Source organism: Dipodomys spectabilis, unplaced genomic scaffold, assembly GCF_019054845.1.
Source record: "Dipodomys spectabilis isolate Male_0828 unplaced genomic scaffold, ASM1905484v1 ptg000490l, whole genome shotgun sequence".
Classification (NCBI taxonomy): domain Eukaryota; kingdom Metazoa; phylum Chordata; class Mammalia; order Rodentia; family Heteromyidae; genus Dipodomys; species Dipodomys spectabilis.
In genome coordinates this window covers 42041-66162 of record NW_024871167.1, presented here as the reverse complement: position 1 = coordinate 66162, position 24122 = coordinate 42041, and the positions used below count along the sequence as shown (strand labels likewise).

Here is a 24122-nt window from a genome sequence, read left to right as displayed (position 1 = left end):
ATACAACAAATAAACAAAAACTCTCATGAAGTTAGTGACTGGTCTTAGTTTCAGACCTTTGGGTCTCAAGTTTATGAGATCAATAGTTAGAATGGAAATATTTTGCTTTCTATCCATTCTCTTGTTTCATTCATCATGGTACTCAGTTGAGAGTATTTTTAATTTTTATTTTATTGTAAAGATGCTGTACAGAGGGGTTACATTTACATGAGTAAGGTATATTACTTGTTGAACATTGTCATCCACTCCATTGTTGTTCTCCCACTATCCCTTCCCTCCTCCCATTCTTCCCCCCCCACCTCACGAAGTTGTAAAGTTCATTTCTGACATATTGTCCTTGTTGCAATGGGTCATCTTTTGTACTTCTTTCTGCATTTTGTTATTTCCCTTCCCTTCCCCCAATCAGATAAATGCATATACAAGATGGAGGGTACCAGAATCAAAGACAGAGCTTGTCAGGGCTAAACCAATCAATGGACAACTGAAAGAAAAAGACCTGTTGTTTCGTTGAGAGTATATTATCAGGGAATTTTTTAAATTTTATAACTTTTTTTGTCCATCACGATTCTGGGTACTGTCCCTGAGCTTTTTCACTCAACACTAGTATTCTAGTACTTTGAGCCATAGCTCCACTTCCAGTTTTCTGGTGGTTAATTGAAGATTGAGTCTCATAGACTTTCATGCTCAGGCTGGCTTTGAATTGTGATCCTCAGATCTCAGCCTCCTGACTAGCTAGGATTACAGGCCAGAGCCTCCAGTGCCCAGTTGATAACTTTTTAAATTAGATAATGAACACTGACTATACATCAGACATTAAATTCCCTGGAGGGTGAAATGCGATGAGAATAATAATAAATCAATGCAAATGCTAATGTTAATTTCCTTTCAAGATATATTTTAGGTAGTACTATTCAGTTTGTTATTCCTTTCTCCTTGCCTTTATACTGTGCATACCTATCTCCCAAGCTGTGTGAATAGCCACAGGCCTTTCATTTATTCATTTTGTATTACACAGAGCCTACTGTATGCCTCAGTATAGATCAGATGGTCTACATTAGTGGAACACCATTGACTATAACCATTTTGTTAAAAGTTTCTTATGCAAACATTGTATTTCTTTCTCAATCTTAGAGTGAAGCCAGCCACTGGTGGCTCTTAGCTATTCAGGAACCTGAGACCTGCAGGGTCAGTTTGAATCCAACCCCAGGCAAGAAAGTCTGGGAGACTCCATTTTCAATTAACTAGCAAAACCTGTACTGGAGGTGTGGATCAAGAGGTAGAGTGCCAGCTTTGAGCAAACAACGTGATAGAGACCATGGCGGCAGTAAGTTCCAGTATTCAAGCCCCAGTGCCACATACACAAGAAGACCAGTGAGCTGGGCACTGGAGGTTCACAACTCAGGAGGCTGAGATCTGAGGATCATGGTTGAAGGCGAGCCCAGGAAGTTCATGGGACTGTCATCTCCAATTAACCACCAGAAAAGCAGAAGTGGTGTTGTGGCTCATAGTGCTAGCCTTGAGCCAAAAAAGGGGCCAAGGACACTCTCTAGGACCTGAGTTCAAGCTCCAAGACCGATAATAAAAAACAAACAAATAAATAAATAAATAGAAGTACAGTGAGTTAGTTGTCTTGTTATGTCAGCACTTTAATTACAGGGTAATTAATTTTGTCATTTATTCAGATTATATTTCATCGAACAGCTTAATGTGTCAGAATTCAAACTTGCAAAAGAACTGCCACCATATAGCCTGTAAAAGTTTTTGTGACGTAGGAGGTATAGGGTGATTTTTTTTTTCGGAACTCAGCGTTTTCAGGTGTCCTTGGGTTCCTCTGAGCCCTATCTTTTCTAGTCCTTTTAAGCTTTATTTTTGAGGTAAGATTTCCCAGTGCTTTTTGTCTGAGCCATCCTTGACCTCCAACAAGTGGTCTTCCTACCTTCGCCTCCCACGTAGCTGAGATTGCCAGCTACCCATGGCCACCCCCAAAACCAGCTTTGATTGGCTTTTAAGTGTGCCAGAATCATTTCCCCTCCCACTCCTATTGGTTATTCGATCTTTTGTGTGTGTGTGTTTTTCCTGTCCCCCTCACACTCAGGAAGTTGCGGAACACTTCTCGAGTTTCCCTGTGTTTCGTGGCAAGAGCTGGACGGTGGAGGCCGGCTCCTGTGAAGTGGAGCGTCGTCGAGTTCGGGCCCTTCCGGATAGATCCGGACCGCACTCGGAAGAGGAAGGCGCGCCTGACTCCAAGCGCTTCGCCCTCGCGCTGTGCCCTCTGTCGGCTGCGTGAGGCAGCTGTAGCAGCGGTGGCAAGCCGCCGTGTTGACGTCGCCAAAGACTGGAGCGACGTTTAAAGCAGCAGCAGCAGCAGCAGCAGCAGCAGCAGCAGCAGCAGCAGCAGCAGCAGCAGAATCTCCAAGGAGTCGAGCCCCTTCTGGGATCCTCCCACCGTTCGGCGGCCGGAGGAGGAGAAGCGGCGGCGGCGGCACCAGCGCCGAGAAGCAGGTGAAGGAGCCGGCTGCAGGGTGGGAGGGGGCGAAGGCGCGCGCTGCCGGCCCAGATCCCTGGGCCGCAGCTGCTTTAGCCTCACTTGAACCAGGAAGCGGCGGAGTTGCAGGCTCCGCTCCTCTGGCTTTCTTTGTGTGGGCTTGGGAATGCAGAAGGGGGAAGTACCGGGAGGGCCGCGTCGTGCTGGGCTTCTCTGTTAAGAGCTGACGGTCTGCCAGTACTCTAGGTAGGCCCCGAGGCATGGGAACCCCACCAACAGAGATCGACTTGGCTTTTGCCTCACCCCTCTGTTTTTCTTTTGGGGCCTCTTTTTCTCCGCCTACCCCTTACTTTGGTTTAGAGGTTTTCTACAAGGGCCCATCCTCCCCTCGAATCCCCTTCCGGGGGCATAACAATGCCTCCTGCTTCTACTCATCAATACCCCCCCCCTACTGCACCCTACTGTTCAGCACCATCTACTTTCTCCTGCACCCCTGAATCCTCTCTCTCTCTTCTCTGTCTCTGTCTCCTTCTCCACTGTGCTGTGGATACTTCCAGCTGCATTACTAAAAAGGTAGCTTTTCACGTGAATCGAGGTTAAAAAACCTGGGTTGCATCTGGCCCTGGGTGCAAATGAACACAAGGGAGGTAGAGAGAGATGGAGTTCGGCTGCCGCAGAGAGCCGCGTGTTGGTTTGTTTCACTCCCAAGCCCAAGGCTTTTATCTTTTTTTCTTGATCGCCAGTTCCTCAGAACCTGCCCTCACGCAAGCATTTGTCACACAATGATGTGGCTTGTACACTTACTGACTTGTGTTGACCCTGGGCCCATCCTGATCGGACTAGAGGTGGGAAGTGGGGAGATGGGGGGGGGAGGGAACCTAAACAAAATGAAACCAAGTCCCAGGATCGCCTAGGCACCTATATTTGACGCACTCCCACATAGGAAACCCTACTTGCAAATGATAAAAATCGTAAGATTATATTCCCAAACCTATCTCTCCACTTAAAAGTGACTTCTCTTGAGATCTCAATATTTCAGGAGCCGTGGTAATTGGCACTTTGTCCAAAGGTCACCCTACCCAATAAATGTCTTTATAGTAACTTGGAATTATTGGTACTGTTAAAATGCAAGACCTATCAGGATTTTACTCCTTGATTTTTTTTTACCTTTTTTGCCTTATTTTTTGTCCTTACGGTATGATTTTGAAATTTTTGGGATTGTTCGAGATATTCTCCCTTCTACGTGTATGTAACTTAAATACTGACAGTGATACTCTTTGGGTAACTTTAAAGGTAAAGAATATATTTTTAAAATTTATTTTATTTTTAAATTAGCATATGTTAATAGTACAAGGGAGACACACAATAATCCAGTAGATTCAGTGTACTTTGAGCAAATTACCCTCTCTATAATATACCTGTATACCCCCTTTCTCCTAATTTTCAAAGAGTGTTTGGTGAGTTTCATTATTCTGCCTTTATATATATATTTATATGTGTATATATATGCAGTTACATATATATAAAGCTTATGTATGTGTGTTTTATATTCTGTATGTGACATACTTTGATCTACATGGAAAGCCTATGAACAGTAAAATATTTCTTTTCTAACGATACTTATCAAATAGTGGTAAATACATAATATCCATATATGTGTGATGTGTGCTGCATTTATATATAGGTATTGGGTCTGTGTGTGTTAAACAATTCTGAATTATTATGATGTATAAGCTTCTATGAAGTGCAAACAAAAGTTTATGACAGGGACTGGGAATGTGGCTTAGTGGTAGAGTGCTCACCTACAATGCATAAAGCCCTGGGTTTGATTCCTCAGTACTACACACACAGAAAAAGCTGGAAGTGTTGCTGTGGCTCAAGTGGTAAAGTGCTAGTAGAAAGAAGCTCAGGGACAGCACCCAGGCCCTGATTTCAAGCCCCAGAAGTGGAAAAAAAAAGTTTAGGACATTTAATTCCCCTCCCCCCCATTCTACAGTAATGTCTCCTCTGTTCCAATAAGTTAAAATTTTTATTTTCACACTCATTTGTTTAAAAAAGTCCTTATATCAATATACATTAATTCTTTCCCAAGTGAAATGCATTTTTTTCTGCAAATAAGCAGTAAGAAATAGTATGCTTTGCTTTTTCATTGTCTTTTAATTTTTCGTAGTAGCATTGACCTAACTAGACACTTGTTTGACAGTGCATGTCTGGAGCTTGTATACAACATAACGAGGTAAGAGAGTTGGACAAGGAATGGGAACAGAACAATAATGGGACATTATATTAGATAATAATTGGCAGTGTTTGTAAATGTCCTTGGCTGCAGAAGTAGCTTTCGAGTATGAGTTCTAGTAGCTCTCATCTAGCTACTCAGGAAGCTGACATTTTAGGTTTACAGTTCAAAGCCAGCCAGGGTAAAGAAATCCATGGGACTCATTTCCAGTTAACCAGCAAAAAGCTAGAACCAGAAGCATGACTTAAGTGGTAGACCATGGGTGAGAAAGCCCAGTGAGAGCTGGACGTCCTAAGTTCAAACCCAGTCCCAACACAAAAAAAAAAATCGAGAAGATCATGTATTTCAGACCCAGTATTAAATACACACTGTTCTTCCATTTAAGTAATTCAGTTACAAATGAAGTAATGTCTGTAAATTTGTGATGAAAATTTTTCTTAAAACAATTTAGAACAGTTAAAAATGAACTCTTACCTCTTCTTGAAAAAATTCAAAATTAGGACTAAGAAAAATGAATTGGCATTTAAAAAAGAAGTGCTTTGTAAAAATGCCAGTGTTAAGCCGGACGCCCATGGCTCATGCCTATAATCCTAGCTACTCAGTAGGCTGAGATCTGAGGATCACATTTCAAAGCCAGCCCAGGCAGGAAAGTCTGTGAGACTCTTATCTCCAATAAACCACCTGTAAACTGGAAGTGGTGCAGTGGCTCAAGAGGTAGAGTGCTAGCCTTAAGCTGAAGAGCTGAGGGACAGCGCCCAGGCCCAGAGTTAAAGCCCCATGACTGACAAAAAAAATGGCCAGTGGTCTGAGAGTCGCTTTGTCTCATCTCAATCAGAAGTTGTAAGATTAGACACATGGTCCAAAATTTTGCTTGTATAAACAATTTATATAAGAATCCAAAACATTATGCAAAACTTAGATTAAATTTAAACGAGCCTATGGCTTAATTTCTGAATAATAAGAGACTTTTGCTTTTTCTCCCTAAACCTTCCTCATCCCTTCCTCTTCCTTTTCTATTACAGGTATGGAGAGCAAAAAACTGATTTCTGCTACCGACATTCAATACTCTGGCAGTCTGCTTAGCTCCTTGAATGAACAACGTGGCCATGGACTCTTCTGTGATGTTACTGTTATTGTGGAAGATCGAAAATTTCGGGCCCATAGGAATATTCTTTCCGCTTCAAGTACATACTTCCATCAGCTCTTCTCGGTTGCTGGTCAGGTTGTTGAACTGAGCTTCATAAGAGCAGAGATCTTTGCAGAAATTCTCAATTACATCTATAGCTCTAAAATTGTTCGTGTTAGAGCAGATTTACTTGATGAGTTAATTAAATCGGGCCAGTTGTTGGGAGTGAAATTTATAGCAGAGCTGGGTGTCCCACTGTCACAGGTTAAAGGCATCTCAGGTGCAGCTCCGGAAGGTAATGCTGAAACCTTACCTGCTGATTCTAGTGATAAAAACGTTGTAATAGAAAAGTCAAAAGATGAAAACCAAGACAACGGGGCTACGAACATGCCTATTATAACAGAGTCTTTTTCCTTATCTGCTGAAGATTATGAAATGAAAAAAATCATTGTTACTGATTCAGATGATGATGACGATGATGTCATTTTCTGCTCTGAGATTTTGCCTGCAAAGGAGACTTTGCCGAGTAACAATGAAGTGACACAGGTCCAGCCTAAACCAGGCCCTGTTGCTATTTCAGATGTGGCACCTTGTGCCAGTAATAACTCTCCCCCTTTAACAAGTATCACACCTACTCAGAAGTTTCCCCCTCCTGTGAATCAGGCAACACTGAACCAAAAACAAGGAAGTGAAAAATTGCTGGTATCTTCGGCTCCAACCCATCTGACTCCCAACATTATTTTGCTAAGTCAGACACCACTTACTACACCTCCAGTTGCCAGTGCTTCACTTCCTAATCATATGTCATCTCCTATCAACTTACTTGTACAGAATCAGCAGACACCAAACAATGCTGTTTTAGCAGAAAGCAAGGTGAGTGAAGAAGTGGAGGAGGAAATTATAGATGATGATGATGATACTATTAGCTCCAGTCCAGACTCAGCAGTCAGTAATACATCTTTGGTCCCACGGGCTGATACCGCTCAGAATGCTACTTTTGATGGATCATTGGTACAGAAAATGCAGATTCCTACACTTCTGCAAGAACCAACTTCACATTCTTTAAAAGTTTCAGATATAATTACTAGAAACACTAATGATCCAAGCTTAGGATCAAAATATCTCATGGAGGGTCAGAAGATCATTACTTTAGATACAGCTACTGAAATTGAAGGACTGTCCACTGGTTGCAAGGTTTATGCAAATATTGGTGAAGATACTTACGATATAGTGATCCCTGTCAAAGATGACCCTGATGAGGGGGAGGCCAAAATTGATAGTGAATTATCAAAAACATCTCACAGTGAGTCTACAAGCAAACGTATGAAAGTAAAACATGATGATCACTATGAGTTAATAGTAGATGGAAGGGTCTATTATATCTGCATTGTATGCAAAAGGTCATATGTCTGTCTGACAAGCTTGCGAAGACATTTTAACATTCATTCTTGGGAAAAGAAGTATCCATGCCGTTACTGTGAGAAAGTGTTTCCTCTTGCAGAATATCGCACAAAGCATGAAATTCACCATACGGGGGAGCGAAGGTATCAGTGTTTGGCTTGTGGCAAAACTTTCATCAACTATCATTTCATGTCTTCGCACATAAAGTCAGTTCATAGTCAAGATCCTTCTGGGGACTCAAAGCTTTATCGTTTACATCCATGCAAGTCTTTGCAGATCAGACAGTATGCATACCTTTCTGATAGGTCAGGCACTATCCCTGTCATGAAGGATGATGGTATTGGTTATAAGGTTGATGCTGGAAAAGAACCGCCAGTAGGGACCACATCTACTCAGAACAAGCCAATGAGCTGGGAAGATATTTTTATTCAGCAGGAAAATGATTCAATTTTTAAACAGAATGTAACAGATGGCAGTACTGAGTTTGAATTTATAATACCAGAGTCTTATTGAACTTCTTTGAAATACCAGTTAGTTTCAGGTTGGATTAAGGGGTAGAGATTACAAAAGACCTGTAAAACAAATTAAGGTGAATACAGGTTAATCTGACCTCACACATCCTCTGAAGGTAGTATAGTTGAATTGTTAATCATTTTTAGAAGCAATCTTCTCTGAAATTTTGAGTAGAGGTTGAAAAGTTGTGCACCCAAGCATTGGTTTAGTTAGTTTTCTGCTCATTTCAAAGAAAAATTTTAAAATTCAGAGAGATAGTTTCTTGGGTAGAATTTGAAAGTCTGAATATTCTTTGAAAAATCACTGGAGTTTCTAGCATATCCTAGTACTTTTTTACAATTTCCCCCTTTCATGTTAGCACTTTACTGCTCAATTCCCAGTTTTGTTTTTTAACATCAAGACTATAAATGTGTGTTGTGTCTTGTATATGGCATTAAAAAGTAAAGGACTGCCAAAAATTGTTCTAGAAAAACTCAGAATAAATCTCTACTTCAGTATATTCTGCTAGTCTTAAATGGATAGTGACCTCCTGCCTCTTCCCATTAAAATAGGAATGCAAAAAAAAGTCATATGAAGAATAAATTAGTTTTAGCTAATTAGAATTAACACTTGGCTTTTATTACCACAGTCTGAAAAAGACTTTGGTGGGTTGGCCACTATAGGCTTTATAGTGTGTTCTCTGGGCAAAAAAACTAGTGGAAGGAAAAAATACATCGAGGATGAGCTACCGCCTGCAGACAGGAGGAAACAAGTTCTGTTGCACTTATTTTGAATTCCCTGTTCTTAAAGGATAGAAGAAGTAGAGTTCAATGGGAATTACTTTCTGTTCATTATGGTTAAGAATATTCTTCTGAAATTCTATAAATTTTTAATCTGAAAGCCACCAAATGAATCTTTATACATTATTTATGTATAAATCTTTGTAAATGACAGACCCCATAGATGAGACTCCTATGTATTTTGGGTGGAGGCTACTGGCATATATTTTTAAATGTTTATATTAGAATCTCCAATAGGAACTTTTCATTTGAAATAGTTTATGTGGTGACCTAGTATTTTGTTTTCAGCAAGTTCTTAGGGCTATCCCATCTCCAAATTGCTGCAGTATTAAAGCAATCAGAAACTACATATGGAATGTTATATAGGCTTATAAAGTCCCATTTGACAACAAATACCACTTTACTTCCTTTCAAGATGAAACATATTTAAACACTTAGAAAATAATGTTAAATTGCATTTAATTGCTACTACTGAAAGGAAGCAGGTTGGAACAAATATATAGCCTACCATTTTTAACAAGATTAGCTTGAAATGTAAATTTCTTATGGGAAGGAAAAAATTTAATAGCTACTGGAAAAGATTACTCTTGCATTGTCACTAGCTATTCATAATTTTGCTTATGTATTTCTTAGTTCAACATAGATTCTTTCTCCTGATCACATAACTGTAAAAGTAGTCTATTTCTTGACTTTGAACACAAAGCTTTAATCATATTTGCTCATGTATTCATTCTTCTGATGGTAAGCTAGATTTGGGATAGTGGTTACAGTGTTAAGAAATACTGGTAGCTGAAGATAGTAGGCATCAGTATTTGCAGTAATATAGTAGAAAGGAAAAATATTTCTTTTGCTTATCAAGGAGTGGAATGATATACACTTATCTGCTTACTGTTTTATGAACCTAGACTTTCAAATCATTTTATAAAGTGAACCTTAGAAAATTTGAAATCACCCTAGAACTTAAGAATGATTTTTAATCACAGTATGTTTTCTTTTTGTAGATACTGATAACATTGCTCTTTGACTATAGGGTAAACTGAAATGTCCTGTTATATATTTTTTTGTTTCATTAATGCTATTTCACCAGTTAGACATAGTTGGTTCTACCAATGTGATTGATATCAGCAGAACTTCCAGTTATTTCAGACTCAACTGCTAGATAATTAGTTTGTCATGATAAAACTTAGTTTCTCTAAGCATATCATGATAAGTCAGAAATCCTATAATGGGAAACTATCTGTTCTGAATACTGATGAAAGTGTTTGCTGCAGGGCTCTATGTATGAAGTATGGGTTTATAAACTGTGCCTACTGAAGGTAACTTCTGAAGGTTTTTGAGAGAAGGGAAACTGGAAAGCTAACGTGTAATTTTGCCAGAAGACTCTTACTTGCATGAATTGCAGGGTCTTCAAGTCATTCTAGAAGTTTCCATTTCCAAAGGCCAGAGTTCATTGGAATAAAACTTTTGGACAAGAACTTGTCACTTCCAGTCTTTATTGGATTGAAAATTTGTAGCAAGATGCTGTTTAAAACTTATCATGGGGTTTTTCTATTTACTACTTAGCTTTCTCTGGCCATTGACTTTCCTTTTCCTTCAAGTTAATTAAAATTTTCCTAATGCTCAATTCCCTGTAAATATTCTGGACAGGAAGTATTTGAAATAGTAGATTTCTTTTAAAAATGACAAAATGGTAAAGGCTTAAAAATGCTGAAACAATCTTGCAAGATTAACTTTAAACATACTTTAAATGGTTATTATTTTATTGGTGTTAATGATCCCCCACATATAACCACTATCAGGAAATGATGTCACATTTTCCTACTAAAACTTGCACTAAAAAGATAAAACTAAATACTGAACATTAATTAAGGTATTTTATATTGACATGGCATGCATATTATAAGGAATTAAATGCTATTGAATAGCACTGGCTTCTTCACTTCTGTCAGTTGTATGAAATGTACATTTCCCCAAATACTTTACATTTGTACTATCCTGTCATGACATTTTAAGTTCTACTTTTCATTAACCATTACTTGATACTAGTTTCATAGAGCTTATGGCAGAAATAAAAATGTTTCAATTCTAATTTTTGGGTGCATTTTTATAAGATTATCTTTCAACAAATGATACAAGAATGTATACTATGTCCATTTTTTCATTTTGTCTTTGCTGGTTTTTTTTTCTTGGTAGCAGGAAACTTATGTTGTATTTCTGATAGTGGTGTGGCAAAAATTCCCACTAGGTTTTATGTGCTGGTTAATCATGCCTCATTGTTTATTGAACCATAATAATAAAAGATGAGTTGGCTCCTGTTACTCTGAGTGTTTGCTATAATTGTGTAGATACCATGAGGATGCCTCTAAGTGGGTAAGGAGAGGATAGTTTTATTAATTTGAAACATCACAAAAGCAGTCTGGGTTTCCAACATGGCAGTGATACAGATTTTAAGCAACATCCAGTTTATACAGGTTCTGGGTTAATATTTTAGTGTTTCATGCCCAGTTCAATACTTTAAAGCAGAATTAGGAAGGAAGCAGTAAATATTACAAAATGCAGTCAAGATACATATTGGAAATAGAAATTCCTTCATTACAGCAAATGTTTTGCAAAAAAGTAAAGCAGCAAATACCGATTTTTCTAAGGTTACATGCACTTTATATAATTCAATGTAATAAAAAAGAAGCTGCTCAAATTAAGTGTTACAAAATCTATAGTGTTTCAAGTTATTTTGTAAAGTAAGAAAAATACATAGAAATGAGTCATAGAATCTTAACACTTTTAAGAAATGTGATAAATGTAGGATATACCATGTAATGGTGCCTTTAAAAATATACATGTTCACTAAAGCAAAAGGTAAAGTATAAGTGGCAAAAAATTCAGTGAGTATTACAAGTTGATAATTGTATAGTAAGTCAATTGGTTATTAGTCCTTTTTGGAAGTCCAATAGAATTTTAATATGCTCAGAACTGTAAAAAATAATAGTAATTTTGTATAACACAAAAGGATTATAGTTCTTCAGATTTGAAATCTGGCTAAAACAACATTCATGATGCTGAAAGTTAAACTAAATATTTTGCTTTGAACAAAATATTTCATCTTTACTATGAACAGTGAGTGCACTTCTTGTGCCTTGATGACTTTGATGACCGGGTGTCTACAAGGTAGATGGGAGCACCAGCATTTGTCTGCTACCTCTAATCCATCAAGTTGGGAGGTAGCGAAATTGGCTGGAAATGTTTCCAGTATGTGTTCTGTGTTTGCAGAACTTTCTAATTAGGTACCCTCCTGTAGCCCCTGTATTTTTACATGTGTAGGATTATCAGTCTTCCTTTAAACTTATCAACTCTTGGGTTAACATAAGATCCCAATGTATGGGTTCATTCTGAGTTGAAGGCATGGGTGCCAAAGTGTTTTAAACTCATCCGATTGATGGGTTAAAGCTATGTGTAATTAAAAGAACTGTACAAAGATACCACAATGTGCCTGATGGATTTCAAATCTACTGTAACACTTAAGAATTTGTCAAGTTGGCTACATTTGAAGTTTTGCAGACTTGAAGCAGCATTGTAATACTTTCATAATCTTGAACGCTGTCATGATTGGTCTCAACAGAAACAGGACCAATAAGAGCAATGATACTAAAATACAGATGACTTTTTTGGGGTGGGGGTGCAAGATACGTGCGGTTTGCTGGGGCTGAAGCACAATATTTGAAGATTAAATAGTCACAATAGTAACAACTCATATCATGACCCAGCCTAATCTAGAACTTTTTTTAACTCTGAACTTCAGCTGTAAGATTTACATCCCCTTTAGCAAATGTATTTTGCAATACTGCAACATGTAGTAGAATCACTCTCCTAAAATACCAAATGTATTACTGAGATCTACTTAAAACAGTTGACATGTTGCTCTGTATTTCAGTGCTTCCAGAACAATCCTGTTTCCCACTGCACAAGATGAGGGAATATTGCACTTTTCCCATTAGGAGGTACCAATAACAAAAGCTGAGCTGAATAATCACAGCAGCCATTTTTATAATACAGAGAAGAAAGGAGTAAGATATGGGCAGCTTTTTTCCAGACACAAGCAAACAAAATCTTAGCCTGAACTCTGTGTTTGAACTACTGTGTAGCCCAATCCACTGCATGTATTTTTTTCTTCCTTAAAGACTGGCGGCAGTGTAGGGAAAGATAGGGCCTCTCAACCAGGTCCTTCAACCAAGGTGCTCAGGTAGCAATCTGCCAAGGGCCTTAGGACAATATTCCTTTGCCAAAAGTGAAGCAGATGACAGCTGCGCTTCTGCTGAAAACAGACATGGGGCACACTGCAATGCAAGTCCAATCATGCAATGTTCTTATTGGGCCATCTCCCCAGACTTGCTACAAACTGTCCTTGGAAATGTTGGGTTCAGCCTAGCCACCCATGCTTTTCACTGAACCACAAGTAAACTTCATCCCTATCTTTCCCTAGCTTGGCAGGCCATTGTTAAAAAACTTTATGCATGAGTCACACTTTAAATTTTGTGCCCTACACATTTCCACTAAAGCAGAAATACAAAAGCCACAATAATCTCAATAGCCAGCAAGCATTCCCCTTTAGGGACTGTATGGTGGTGGCTTCTCAAAAGGTGGATAGTAGGGTGGAGAGTAACGAGGTGGTGCACTTGAGGACCACATGTAGCTGGGAGAGGGTGAAGCAGACTGGGGTTCATCAGAGAGTCCAGAGGGAGGGGAGGATGGAAAGACACTGGAATGCTGTGTAATGAAAAGAAAACATCAGTTTAGACAGTTTGCAATTCCCTGGATAGTCATTTCAATTTTAAAATTAAATATATACCAACAAACAGTTCATGAACCTTACAAGGTTAATGAGGGCATGAAAGAGGAAGCCCCATATTCTATCACTAGAAATGAGAACAAGGGAAAAGAAAATAAAGGGTTTTTGCTTTATTCTTGGCAGGGAAAGGGGGAAAAAGAATCCTGCAAGTCTCATGTACAAATTTTTGGGAATGTTCAGGGTAGATTGGAGAGCAAAGAATAGCAAAGGCATGAAGGGAAAAATACCAATCAATGGTAAGAATGAGGAGTGATATGTCAGATTGCAGACACTGAAGATTCAATTAAGCCTTGTGATGGCTCAGCTTGAATTCTGCCATTTAAGCCACACCTCCAGCCCAGATTTTTGCTGATTATTTTGGAGATAGAGTCCCGGAATTCTACCTGGGATGGCACTGAATCAAAATTCCCTAAGTCTCAGCCTTCAGAGTAGCTAGGATTACAGAAAATCTCTTTTTGTTTTCTTAACTTTAGGAAAGGGGCTCCTGTGGATTTAGAAAAAAACATCACGTGGATTCCTGGTTCGGAATCATTCGCTGCTCTCTTTCCCTGGCCCATGTCTATGTGTAACCTTAATGATTTTCTTATTAAAGAAGAGTTAGCTTATTTTTTCATTGTTGAATCCCGCAGGGCTTGGCACAATGCTTGGCAAGTAGTAGGTGTTCAATAAATCTTGAATGAGTAAATATAACTTCAAAAGTGTATAAGATGAACTTGGCATGCTTTGTAAATAAAACATAAAATCTATTTTTAGAAGATACAGTCACAGTGGAAGTGAGGCTGGAGCTCACTGATTTCTTGAGGCTGCAGGAGGGAGCTACAAGGATGGTAGAAAGCAGTTTAAGGTTCTCAGGAAGAACAAATATAAGCCAACAGAAGGAGTAAGAGATCAGCAAATATTCTGTTGTGTCTTATGTATGCTCGAAGCCTCTTATACCAATTTTTCTCAAGAACTCAAGTGCTATTTTGGGGTGATGGGTAGTGGAGAGGTCACATGTTTACTTTGTTCTGCTAGGCCAGAATTTGAGTAGACCATGTTATTTTTCCAGGCCTGTGGCAGTCTAGAGTCAACAATGACTTGTCGCCAGGTGCTGGTGGCTCATGCCTGTAATCCTAGCTACTCAGGAGGCTGAGATCTAAGGATTGTGGTTCAAAGCCAACCTGGGCAGGAAAGTCTGTGAGAATCTTATCTCCAGTTAACCACCAGAAAACCAGAAGTAGTGCTGTGGCTCAAGGGGTAGAGTGGTTGCCTTGAGCTGAAGAACTCATAGACAGTACCCAGGCCCAGAGTTCAAGCCCCACAAGTGACAAAACAAAAACAAAAAACATTGACTTGTGGTTTTTTGAGCATGAGACAAATTGGCTGATTCTTATCTCATGTCTTTAACTGTGCACTTCTAGGAAAGACATGTCTAGGTTTCGAGGTCTTTCATATAACACTGAAATATATCTGTCCCTTACCACAATACTATCAGGATTGAGAAGAGACTTCAGTTGCTCTCCTCCTCCATTTTCTTTTCTACCTCCTGATCCTCCTCCTCCTCCTCCCCCCTCCTACCATACCTGTTTTTTCACTCTGAGTGAAGAAATTCAGAATTGCAGAACGTGAGAGAGTCTTTAAAGGCAAACTATCTTAAGACAGTGGATTTATAACAAGCCATGTCCTCCCCCAAACTCAACTTTTCCCATCTCCACCACCCCTCTAAGAACTTTCCAATTTCTGAAGCATCAGTGTGGTGATCATTGTTTCATGGTGGATATGTTCTGAGAAATGCATCATTTGAAAGTCTTTTGATTGTGCAAACCTCACAGAGTGTGCTTATACAAAGATAGCTCTGATGTCACTAGGCAATGTAATATTATGACACCACCACTGTATATTCTGTCCATCATCAACAGAAATGTTATACAGTACAAGATTGTACAGTGGTTCCTTAATTTTCTTTTTTCTTTTTCCGGTCATGGGGCCTGAACTCTGGGCCTGGGCGCTGTCCCTCAGCTCTTCAGCTCAAGGCTAGTGCTCTACCACTTGAGCCACAGCGCCACTTCTGGCTTTTCCTGCTTATGTGGTGCTGAGGAATCAAACCCAGGGCCTCATGCATGCAAGGCAAGCTCTCCACCACTGAGCCACCTTCCCAGCCCCCTCCTTAATTTTCTATTTGGCATTGTTCAAACTCCCCCTTTCTCCTTTTTCTCCCTTCTCTTGCTGCTTTCTTCAGTAAGCATTCTCATTTGTTTATCATCAGCCATGGGGCTTGAACTCAGGGCCTGGGTGCTGTCCCTGAGCTCTTCTTGCTCAAGGCTAGTAGGGCTCTACCATTTTGAGCCACAGCTTCCTGTTTCCTAGTGGTTAATTGGAGATAAGAGTCTCACAGACTTTCCTGCCTGGGTTGGCTTTGAACTGCAATCTTCAGATGTCAGCCTACTGAGTAGCTAGGATTACAGGTGTGAGCCACCAGTGCCTTGCATCACTTCTTAACCAATAAAGAAAGCAACAACAACAACAAAAACAAAAAAACCAACAACAACAGCAGCCACCCCCCCCCCCCAAAAAAAACCCCAAAGCCAAGAACCTGTGTGCTCAGGCATGTGACACGCTGCCCTTCTAAATCCCACTACAAGGATGTGAGAGACAGCAGGGCAGTTTTAGGTGTTCTCTAACAGGAAGGGGCAGTTCTGTCTTAAAAGGAATTAAAAGACTTCTGTGGGTGGTAGTTGTACTCTTTGATAATAATGGGGCAATACAACGGCCTTTAGGTTTTCACTTCTTGGTTTCATGTTTAGGAAGTATTAAAGGGGCAAGGAGGGGAGGGATTCTCACTTCCTTTTGAGGATAAAATTGGGAATCTTAAGGATAAAATTGAAGGGTTCCTGTCAGACTTAGAGAGCTAACTGGCTGCAGCCCACACACCCTTGACACTGGAGGGGAAGGGGCACAGTACCAGTATATGGTTTCCTAGCAACAGAGAGGCACCTTGGGAAAGATTTGGCCTTGTCACAGCTAGAAAGCTATCCTGGTGTATTTTGTCTCCTGTCTGAAAGTCTGCCTTTACTAATGTGATAGACAGGAGCTCAGGAAAGCAGAGCTTTGAATCCTTGTACACCACAAAGCATGAAGAGCATCAAGTAGTCCCCTGCTGGGCCAGAGTGCTCTAGCTTCCAGAGTTGCTTCTCACAGCTAGTCTACAGGCTGATAGTGATAAGAGGAGTATCATCCTTTTGAGTCAGAGATAACTCTCCACTCCCACCTTAGCTTGCATTATCTCTGTCTATTGATGGACCCTTAGTCTTCAAGATCAATGTGTGTCTGCCAAAGTGGCCTTCTTCTTCAGGAGCACTATGGAGCAGTGCTCGAAAGGAGCCCTAGGACTAGGTGGGAACAATGACTAGCTAGATAAACTGTGTCCCAAGGGTAAATTCCCTCTGTTCTGCTCCAGAAAGTAAAGGCTGGGGAGAAGGAAAGAAGATTGGTTGAAAGGAAAAGGAAGGTAAAGGGGGAAGGGACAAGAGAAAGAAGAAGAAAGGGAAAATCTTGGCAATGGCAGGGGAAAGGAAAAAACATCAACAACCTTCTAAGGCTCCTAAAACCTGTACCATAAGCAGCAGGATTAAAGCAATCCTTTTTAATAAATGGCCATAATTTATAATGAGTTGGTTTTAGCAGTTGCATTGAAACACTATGTATCTTCCTGTGTTCAATAAAGAGAATAAACTGGGTGCTTCTGTTTTGCATAGGTTGAGAATTTTAAACACAAACTTGGCAATTCACTAAATGGACAGGAAAAAGTCTAATTCGTGGTTATAGTAAAGTGTGTGTGTGTGTGTGTGTGTGTGTGTGTGTGTGTGTGTGTGTGGTGGGGCGGGTGGGGGGGGCGGATTGGCCCACTATGCCAGACTTGTAAGTATGCCTGGAGAAGTTCAGGGGCTTGTATGATATTACATCAGGTTCACTTTGCAGAAGTAGAAATTGATGCTTAAAACCCTATAGATTTTGGACTACATGGCCAAAGTAGAAGGAGTCATGGGGAAATGAGTGCAAAGACAAGGGGAATGAATGCTGAGGAGAGGGGCAAGGAGGCAAAAGTAGTGTCATCCTTCCTGCTTTGCAATATGAGGAGCTCATTAGCAACAAGAACACTTTGGAATACAGTGTTTGAAAGAGTCCTGTTTCTCCACATTCAGCACTCAAAATTTCCTCAGGGCCAGCTATTAAGAAACAAATCCTTGCTCTTGTCTGACCACAGGAAATGTTTTCCAAACTTCCTACCTTAACCACTTACACTAAAAGAGCATGACTTTGAGGGGTTAAAAATAAAACTCTGTAAGTTTATTTCCTTGTCCTTCTATTCACCTCAGGGTAAAAAGGAAATAGAGATCATTAAACCTCAAGTCACAAATTGGAAAAGACCAAAATGGGGAAGTCTTTTGGGTGGTAATTGAGGGTCTATAGTCATACCACCCTGAACTCATCTTATCTTGGATGCTAAGCAGAATCAACCATGGTTAGTATTTGGATTGGAAAAGAAAGTGTAGAAAGGTAAGGTTCTGCCTGAAATGTAGGTCATTATTTGATCTGAGAAGAGCATGAAGGAGCTCTGTTTTTCAAAGAAGAGCATGTAGGCTTATGCTTCTGGTGGTTTTATTGTCAGACCTGGAATACATTTGCTGACTGTTTATTTAAAATTTATATGGAAACCTAGGTAGACATTCCTTGAACTCTTAGTTTTCTTAGGGAAAGACTTCTATAAACCTTTAATGTAATGGGCCTTGGTGATCAAAGGAAAGTTTAACCTAAACACTAAGTTCTGGAGAGAAACAAGAAGATTTCCTGTAGTACCTACAACCATACCTATAAATTCTCCAAGCAAGAAACAGAAAAGATAACGAGCCTAGGGAAAGAACAGGAAGATGTACAGGAAGTATACAAGCAAGTCTTGAACTGGAGAATGAATGAATGAATGAAAGAAGGAGATATCTTTTCAGAGGAGACAAATGTAATCATTTAATAAGAAAGCCATGCATTTGTGGCTCACGCCCGTAATTCTAGCTACTCAGGAGGCTGAAGATCTGGGGATCATGATTCAAAGCCAGCCCAGGAAGAAAAGTCCATGAGACTCTTATTCCGATTAACTACCACCCAAAAAGCTCGACCTGAAGTTGTAGGTCAAATGGTAGAGTACTAGCCTTGAGCACAAAAGTTTAGGGACAGTACCTAAACCCTGAGTTCAAGCCCTAGGAAAGAAAGAGAGAGAGAGAGAGAGAGAGAGAGAGAGAGAGAGAGAGAGAGAGAGAGAGAGAGAGAGAGAGAGAAAGAAAGAAAGAAAGAAGAAGAAAAAGAGAAAGAAAGAGAGAGAGAGAAAGGAATAAATATAGACTAGGGACCTTTTGTGAGGCCATGAGGCCATGATTAAGAAACCCATAATTTAAACCAATAAAAATGTAAATATCCTAAAATTAACTGGAGAAAAGATCTTATGGACATTCTAATTCATAGTTTCTAAAAAAAATCCTCATACTAATCTCTGGAACCAACAGTCATAGATTTAAATCCTTACTCTCCACTAACCACCTATATGACTTTGGAGAAGTTACTTAACCCAATATTCAGTCATCTTATTTTAAAATATTTCAATAATGAGTACTTTCCTCAAAGGACTAAATGACTTAATAATGATATGTTAGTGATATGTACACTTAATACAATGATTGGTATATAGTAAGTATTAAATGAATAGTATCTGTTATTTAAAACAGAGTCTCCATCTGAGTGCTGATAATGTTAACTACTAAGGAGGCTGAGAGCTGAGGATTACACTGTGAAGCTACCCTAGGCAGGAAAATCTGTGGGACTCATCTCCAATTACCCAGCAAAAAGCCAGAAGTGGAGATATGGCTGAAGTGATGGAACAATAGCATGAGTACAAAAGCTCAGAGACAGCTCCCAGGCTCCGAGTTCAAGCCCTAAGACTAACACCATAAAAAAGAGCCTCCTACAATCTATGAACTGTCTCCGATAAGCCCCAAGTACAGGTGTGGACTAAGTAGGTAAGTTTGGATCCCTTCCCTGGGTTAAGTTCCTTGTTCCTGTAGCACTTTGGATAATAGTTTGTTTACATTTGTCTCTACTACTATACCCTAACTCACCTCTCAAGTCTCAAGACAAATCTTAAAGCAGGGTCTCTCTTTTTTTCTGTTTTTGTTTTTTTTTTTTTTTTTGGCCAGTCCTGGAGCTTGAACTCAGGGCCAGAGCACTGTCCCTGAGCTTCTTTTGCTCAAGACTAGCACTCTACCACTTGAGCCACAGCACCACTTCTGGCTTTTGCTGTTTATGTGGCACTAAGGTAGAACCCAGGGCTTCATGAATGGTAGGCAAGCACTCCACCACTAACCCGCATTCCCAGTTCCAAGTAGGGTCTCTCTTATTCAGACCTCCTAGCACAGTGCCTGGCACATGTGAAAACGGAGAACACATTGATTAAACTGAAGCCAATAGCCCAAGTTATCATTAAATTTTTCATCTTGTTTTCATTCCTGGGTTCACTCCTGGGGTTCGAATGAGAAATGATGTGGTTCCATACCTGAAAGAGGGCTTCTTGTGGCAACCATTACCATGGGTATTATTGTCCCTACTTAAGGGGTTCACCATAAAGTGTAAATTCCTAAAAACAACATAATTTACTTAGATATAAAAATGGAGGGCTGGGAAGGTGGCTCAGTGGTAGAGCGCTTGCCTTGCATGCATGAGGCCCTGGGTTCAATTCTTCAGCACCACAAAAGCAAAAAGAAAAAAGCCAGAAGTGGCACTGTGGCTCAAGTGGTAGAGCGCTAGCCTTGAGCTGAAGAGCTGAGGGACAGTGAGTGCCCAGGCCCAGAGTTCAAGCCCCACGACTGGACCCCAAAAAAATAAAAATGGAAGTGACCTTTTGAGCTGGACCCATGTGTGCCACTGTATCTCAGGAGAGTTTTATATTATCAGGGCCCAATGGGAATAATGGCCCTATTTGTGTTAGCCTGAATTATGTTAACAATAACTTATTGCCTCTGTCACCACTGAAATTACCTGTGCCCTTCTTGAACATATTTGTATTTTTTAGTTTATACCACCTAACTGGGTAACAATTACCAGTTGTCTACCTGTATCTATCTATAGTAGGCTATAAAGCATTTTTTAAAAAATTTAATTGGTATTATAAAGGTGATGTACAGAGTGTAAAGAAAATCTTAATTTTATTTTTTTCTAGACTTTAAGAGATACCTCCTTTTACTAGTACTATATTTTATAGGAGGGCATAAGTTCATGTTCATACTATATGTATTAGTTTTGCATTCCAAAGCCCTAGACCTCTCCAAACACAATTCAATTGCACACTATTCGACTTAGTAGGGTTTCAAAGTTTCCATTATTTGGTTAAACTGAAGCTGAAAACAGGTTTCCCGAGGGATTTGTATTGCCAAACTGATTGGTTAGCAAGAAGCTTCCCTGTCATGCTCTTATGTGCCCTTAGAGCATTTATGGGCTTTTCATTAATAGGAGTAAATTCATCTTGAGTTTCTGCCCTTATGGTCTCGAGAATTTTAATTAGCCAAATTTTAATGACTGCTGTGGTTTGGAAATGTCCTCTAAAGTCCCCTGTGCTGAAAGCTTGGTCCCTAGCCTGTGGCACTATTAGGAGGTAGTGCAAGTAGCTTATGCATTTAATCCTGGCTACTCAGGAGATGGAGATCTGAATAGTGGTTTGAAGCTACTCCAGGCAGAAAGTTTCAAGAGTCATTCTCTAATTAACCAGCAAAAATTTTGGCTGGTGGCTCTAGTGGTAGAGTGAGAGTTGCAAGGAGGTTGAACAAGTACAAAGCCCTGAGTTCAAACTTGGGTACTAGCATAATGTGAAGCCTAGTAGACAATTGTTGATTGCTTGGGTATACGCTCAAAAGAAATTGTGGAACCCAGTCTCTTCTTTGTGTGTCTGTGTGTCCTGGCCATGAGAAAAATACTTGGTTCTGCTTTATACTCCTTGCCTTACCACAGGCCTAAAGCAATGCAGCCATTTGGTTATGGATTGAAATCTCTAAACTGATGCCAAGCAGCCCTTTCATATATATTGTCTCGAGTATTTTGTCATGAGGGAAACTTGACCAACAGAGTCATTGTTCATTCTAAATTACGGTTGATGTGTTTTCCCAAAGTGCCCAGTTCAGTGCTCTACACACAATGAACTGCTTTTAATTCGGGGCCTTTAGTTTTTTTGTGTGTTTCATTTAATCTCTGCTCAAAAGGAAAAGGTGAAAGTATCAATTTGGCATCACTTTTTTTTCTTTTCTTTTAGTTGTGGGGCTTGAACTCAGAGCCTGGGAACTGTCCCCGAGTTTATCTGCTCAAGGCTAACACTACCAGTTTGAGCCACAGCTCCAATTCTGGTTTTCTGGTGGTTGGAGATAAGAGTCAGAGAATTGCGGATTGCTTGGTCTCAGTCTCCTCAGTGTGAGCAACTCAAACCCAGCTAGCTGCAACACTATTTCTGACCTATGTAATAACAAGACAAAAGGGGAGAGGGCATCATAAAAAACACATTTTCTCCATGCAGTCCCAGGTGGGAAGTCTGAAGAAAAAGAAAGGGACTTTGTTATTTCAGGTTTGATTCAAACCCTTGTGTGACTCATAATACTCCTTGTGTAAGGAGCAAAGACCCGGCTTTTCCCATGGTAGAGGTCTGGAAAAGGGCCCTGTTGATCAAAGGTTCATGGTAATGTACTAATGATATAGTAATGACACTGATAGCTGCTATTTTGCAGCCTTGTTACTCACTCCTATGTGTAGTCCAAGACACTTTGGAACATCATAAAACTTTTTCTCCCATTTCTCTCATTTCTTCTCTTAGTCTACTCAAATCTTGCCATCTCTTCCATCATTGCCTTACCTATACAGTCCTTAATCTAGTCACTGGTACCCTAATCAAGTCACTGGTATCACTGGCTGCTATAGGCCATGGGGGTATAGTCTGGCTGCTTATTCATGTTATAAAGACAATGGAAAGGTTCTATTAAAATGAGAGAAATAACATGAAAGCATGAATTAGAACAAAGGGAATAGAAGGTTATTTGCCTTTCCAAACATACCTGAAAGTCATATGCAGAATAAGGTGGCAGATGGGGAGGGCTATGGTAGTAGGTATTGTATGATGCCACTTGGGGACGAGCATAGTAAGAAACTGTCGGATGTGTATTTTCAACAGAACAGTTCAGTGCTGGGAGAGTGGGGTTCTGTGGAAAAACACAAGTTAGAAACAACATAAATTTTCATCACTAGAATGCTTATTACATTCCCATTAGCAGTGTATGTGTCCATTTTTCCCTTCAGCAGCATTTGTTATTTGTTATTTTTTTTTTGACAGTAGCCATTCTGACTGGGATGAGGAAAATCTCAATGTCATTTTGATTTACCTTTGCTTTATAGGTAAAGATTTTTTTAACATATCTTCATGTGTTTATTGACCATTTGTACTTCTTTTGAAAACGTTTAATTAATTTGCTCATTAATTGGGTTTATTCGTTTGGTGTTTAATTCACAATTTTAAAGCTACTATGTATTGTGTCCCAACTTTTTAACTTGAAAACTTCAAACCTATAGAAAAACAATGATTTCTATGACTTTTAAAAACAAGGGTTTAAAAGTAAGATCTGAAAACTGTCAAATTGCAAGGCTCTTGATAGGACAGAATGCATTTAATCACAAAATATTTGTAAAGGTGAGGATTCTTACACATTCCATTCTTCCTAATGAGCTCTTCTGAATATATGAAGGACATATAGTGAAAATATGTAGACAAACTTTGGCAATGGCACAGACAACCACTTTAGGGTTTTGGCAGGGGAAACTCCTTTGCAGCAAGTTTCAACACAGTTCAGTTGCTCCCTTCCTTCTAGTGGCTGACTGTTGACTTGTCTAGGAGGTTTGAAGAACTCGGTCATTACAATTCAGCTCACAAACAAGAGAAATGTTTGGCAGCCTCTACCTAGTGGTATGGAATTTTGACTATTCCAAGGACTGACTTGCCTTAAAAAGGAAGAACTCTTAGAGATGTAGAAATATAAAACTAAGTGTGGATCCCTGCTTGTCACCATGTACTAACACCAACTCAAAAATGGATTAAGGACCTCAACATCAGACTTGAAACTGAAACTACTGCAAGACAGAGTAGAAAAGACATCAGAACTTATAGGCACAGGCAGGAACTTCCTGAATAGAGACAACAGATAAGAGAGAGACTTGACAAATGGGACTACATGAAAATAAAAAGTTTATGCACAGCGAAAGACATAGCTACTAAACTAGAAAGACGACCAACCAATTGGGAAAAGGTCTTTACCAGAAATACATCCGACAAAGGCCTAATATACGATATATACAGGGATCTCAAGAAACTAACCCTTTCCAAACCTAATAAACCAATCATTGAATGGGCAAGATAGCTAAGGAGAGACTTCTCAGAAGTGGGAAGAATGGCAAACAAACACATGAGGAAATGTTCATCATCTCTGGCAATAAAGGAAATGCAAATTAAAACAACCCTGAGATATTATCTAAACCCCAGTTAGACTGGCCAATTTAGACAATAACAAATGCTGTCATGTATATGGAGAAAAGGTAACCCTACTACACTGTTGGTGGGAATATAATACAACCACTCTGGAAAGCATTCTGGAGGTTCCTCAAAAAATAAAACTTAGACCTTCCCTACAACC

General features: G+C 39.7%; 2 protein-coding genes across 3 annotated transcripts in view; one reads left to right on the top strand and one right to left on the bottom strand.

The window, feature by feature from the left end:
• Positions 1-2327: 2327 nt before the first annotated feature.
• Positions 2328-10858, top strand: Zbtb33 (zinc finger and BTB domain containing 33). Of its 2 annotated transcripts, none has more exons than XM_042669177.1 (2): positions 2328-2502; positions 5744-10858. In XM_042669177.1, the coding sequence occupies exon 2, from the start codon at positions 5746-5748 to the stop codon at positions 7759-7761; it is 2016 nt and encodes a 671-aa protein (XP_042525111.1). In that variant the 5' UTR covers positions 2328-2502; positions 5744-5745; the 3' UTR covers positions 7762-10858. The 2 variants fall into 2 exon arrangements, with proteins under 2 accessions (XP_042525111.1, XP_042525112.1); XM_042669178.1 differs by lacking the exon at positions 2328-2502 and adding an exon at positions 2648-2731.
• Tmem255a (transmembrane protein 255A) overlaps positions 10727-24122 on the bottom strand; it is a 53609-nt gene continuing 40213 nt past the window's right edge. The window contains exons 8-9 of the mRNA XM_042669179.1: positions 22497-22640; positions 10727-13301 (exon numbers count right to left, since the gene is read on the bottom strand). Of these exons, the coding sequence (XP_042525113.1) occupies positions 13143-13301; positions 22497-22640 (303 nt within the window). The 3' untranslated portion in view covers positions 10727-13142. The remainder of the gene's footprint in view (positions 13302-22496; positions 22641-24122) is intronic.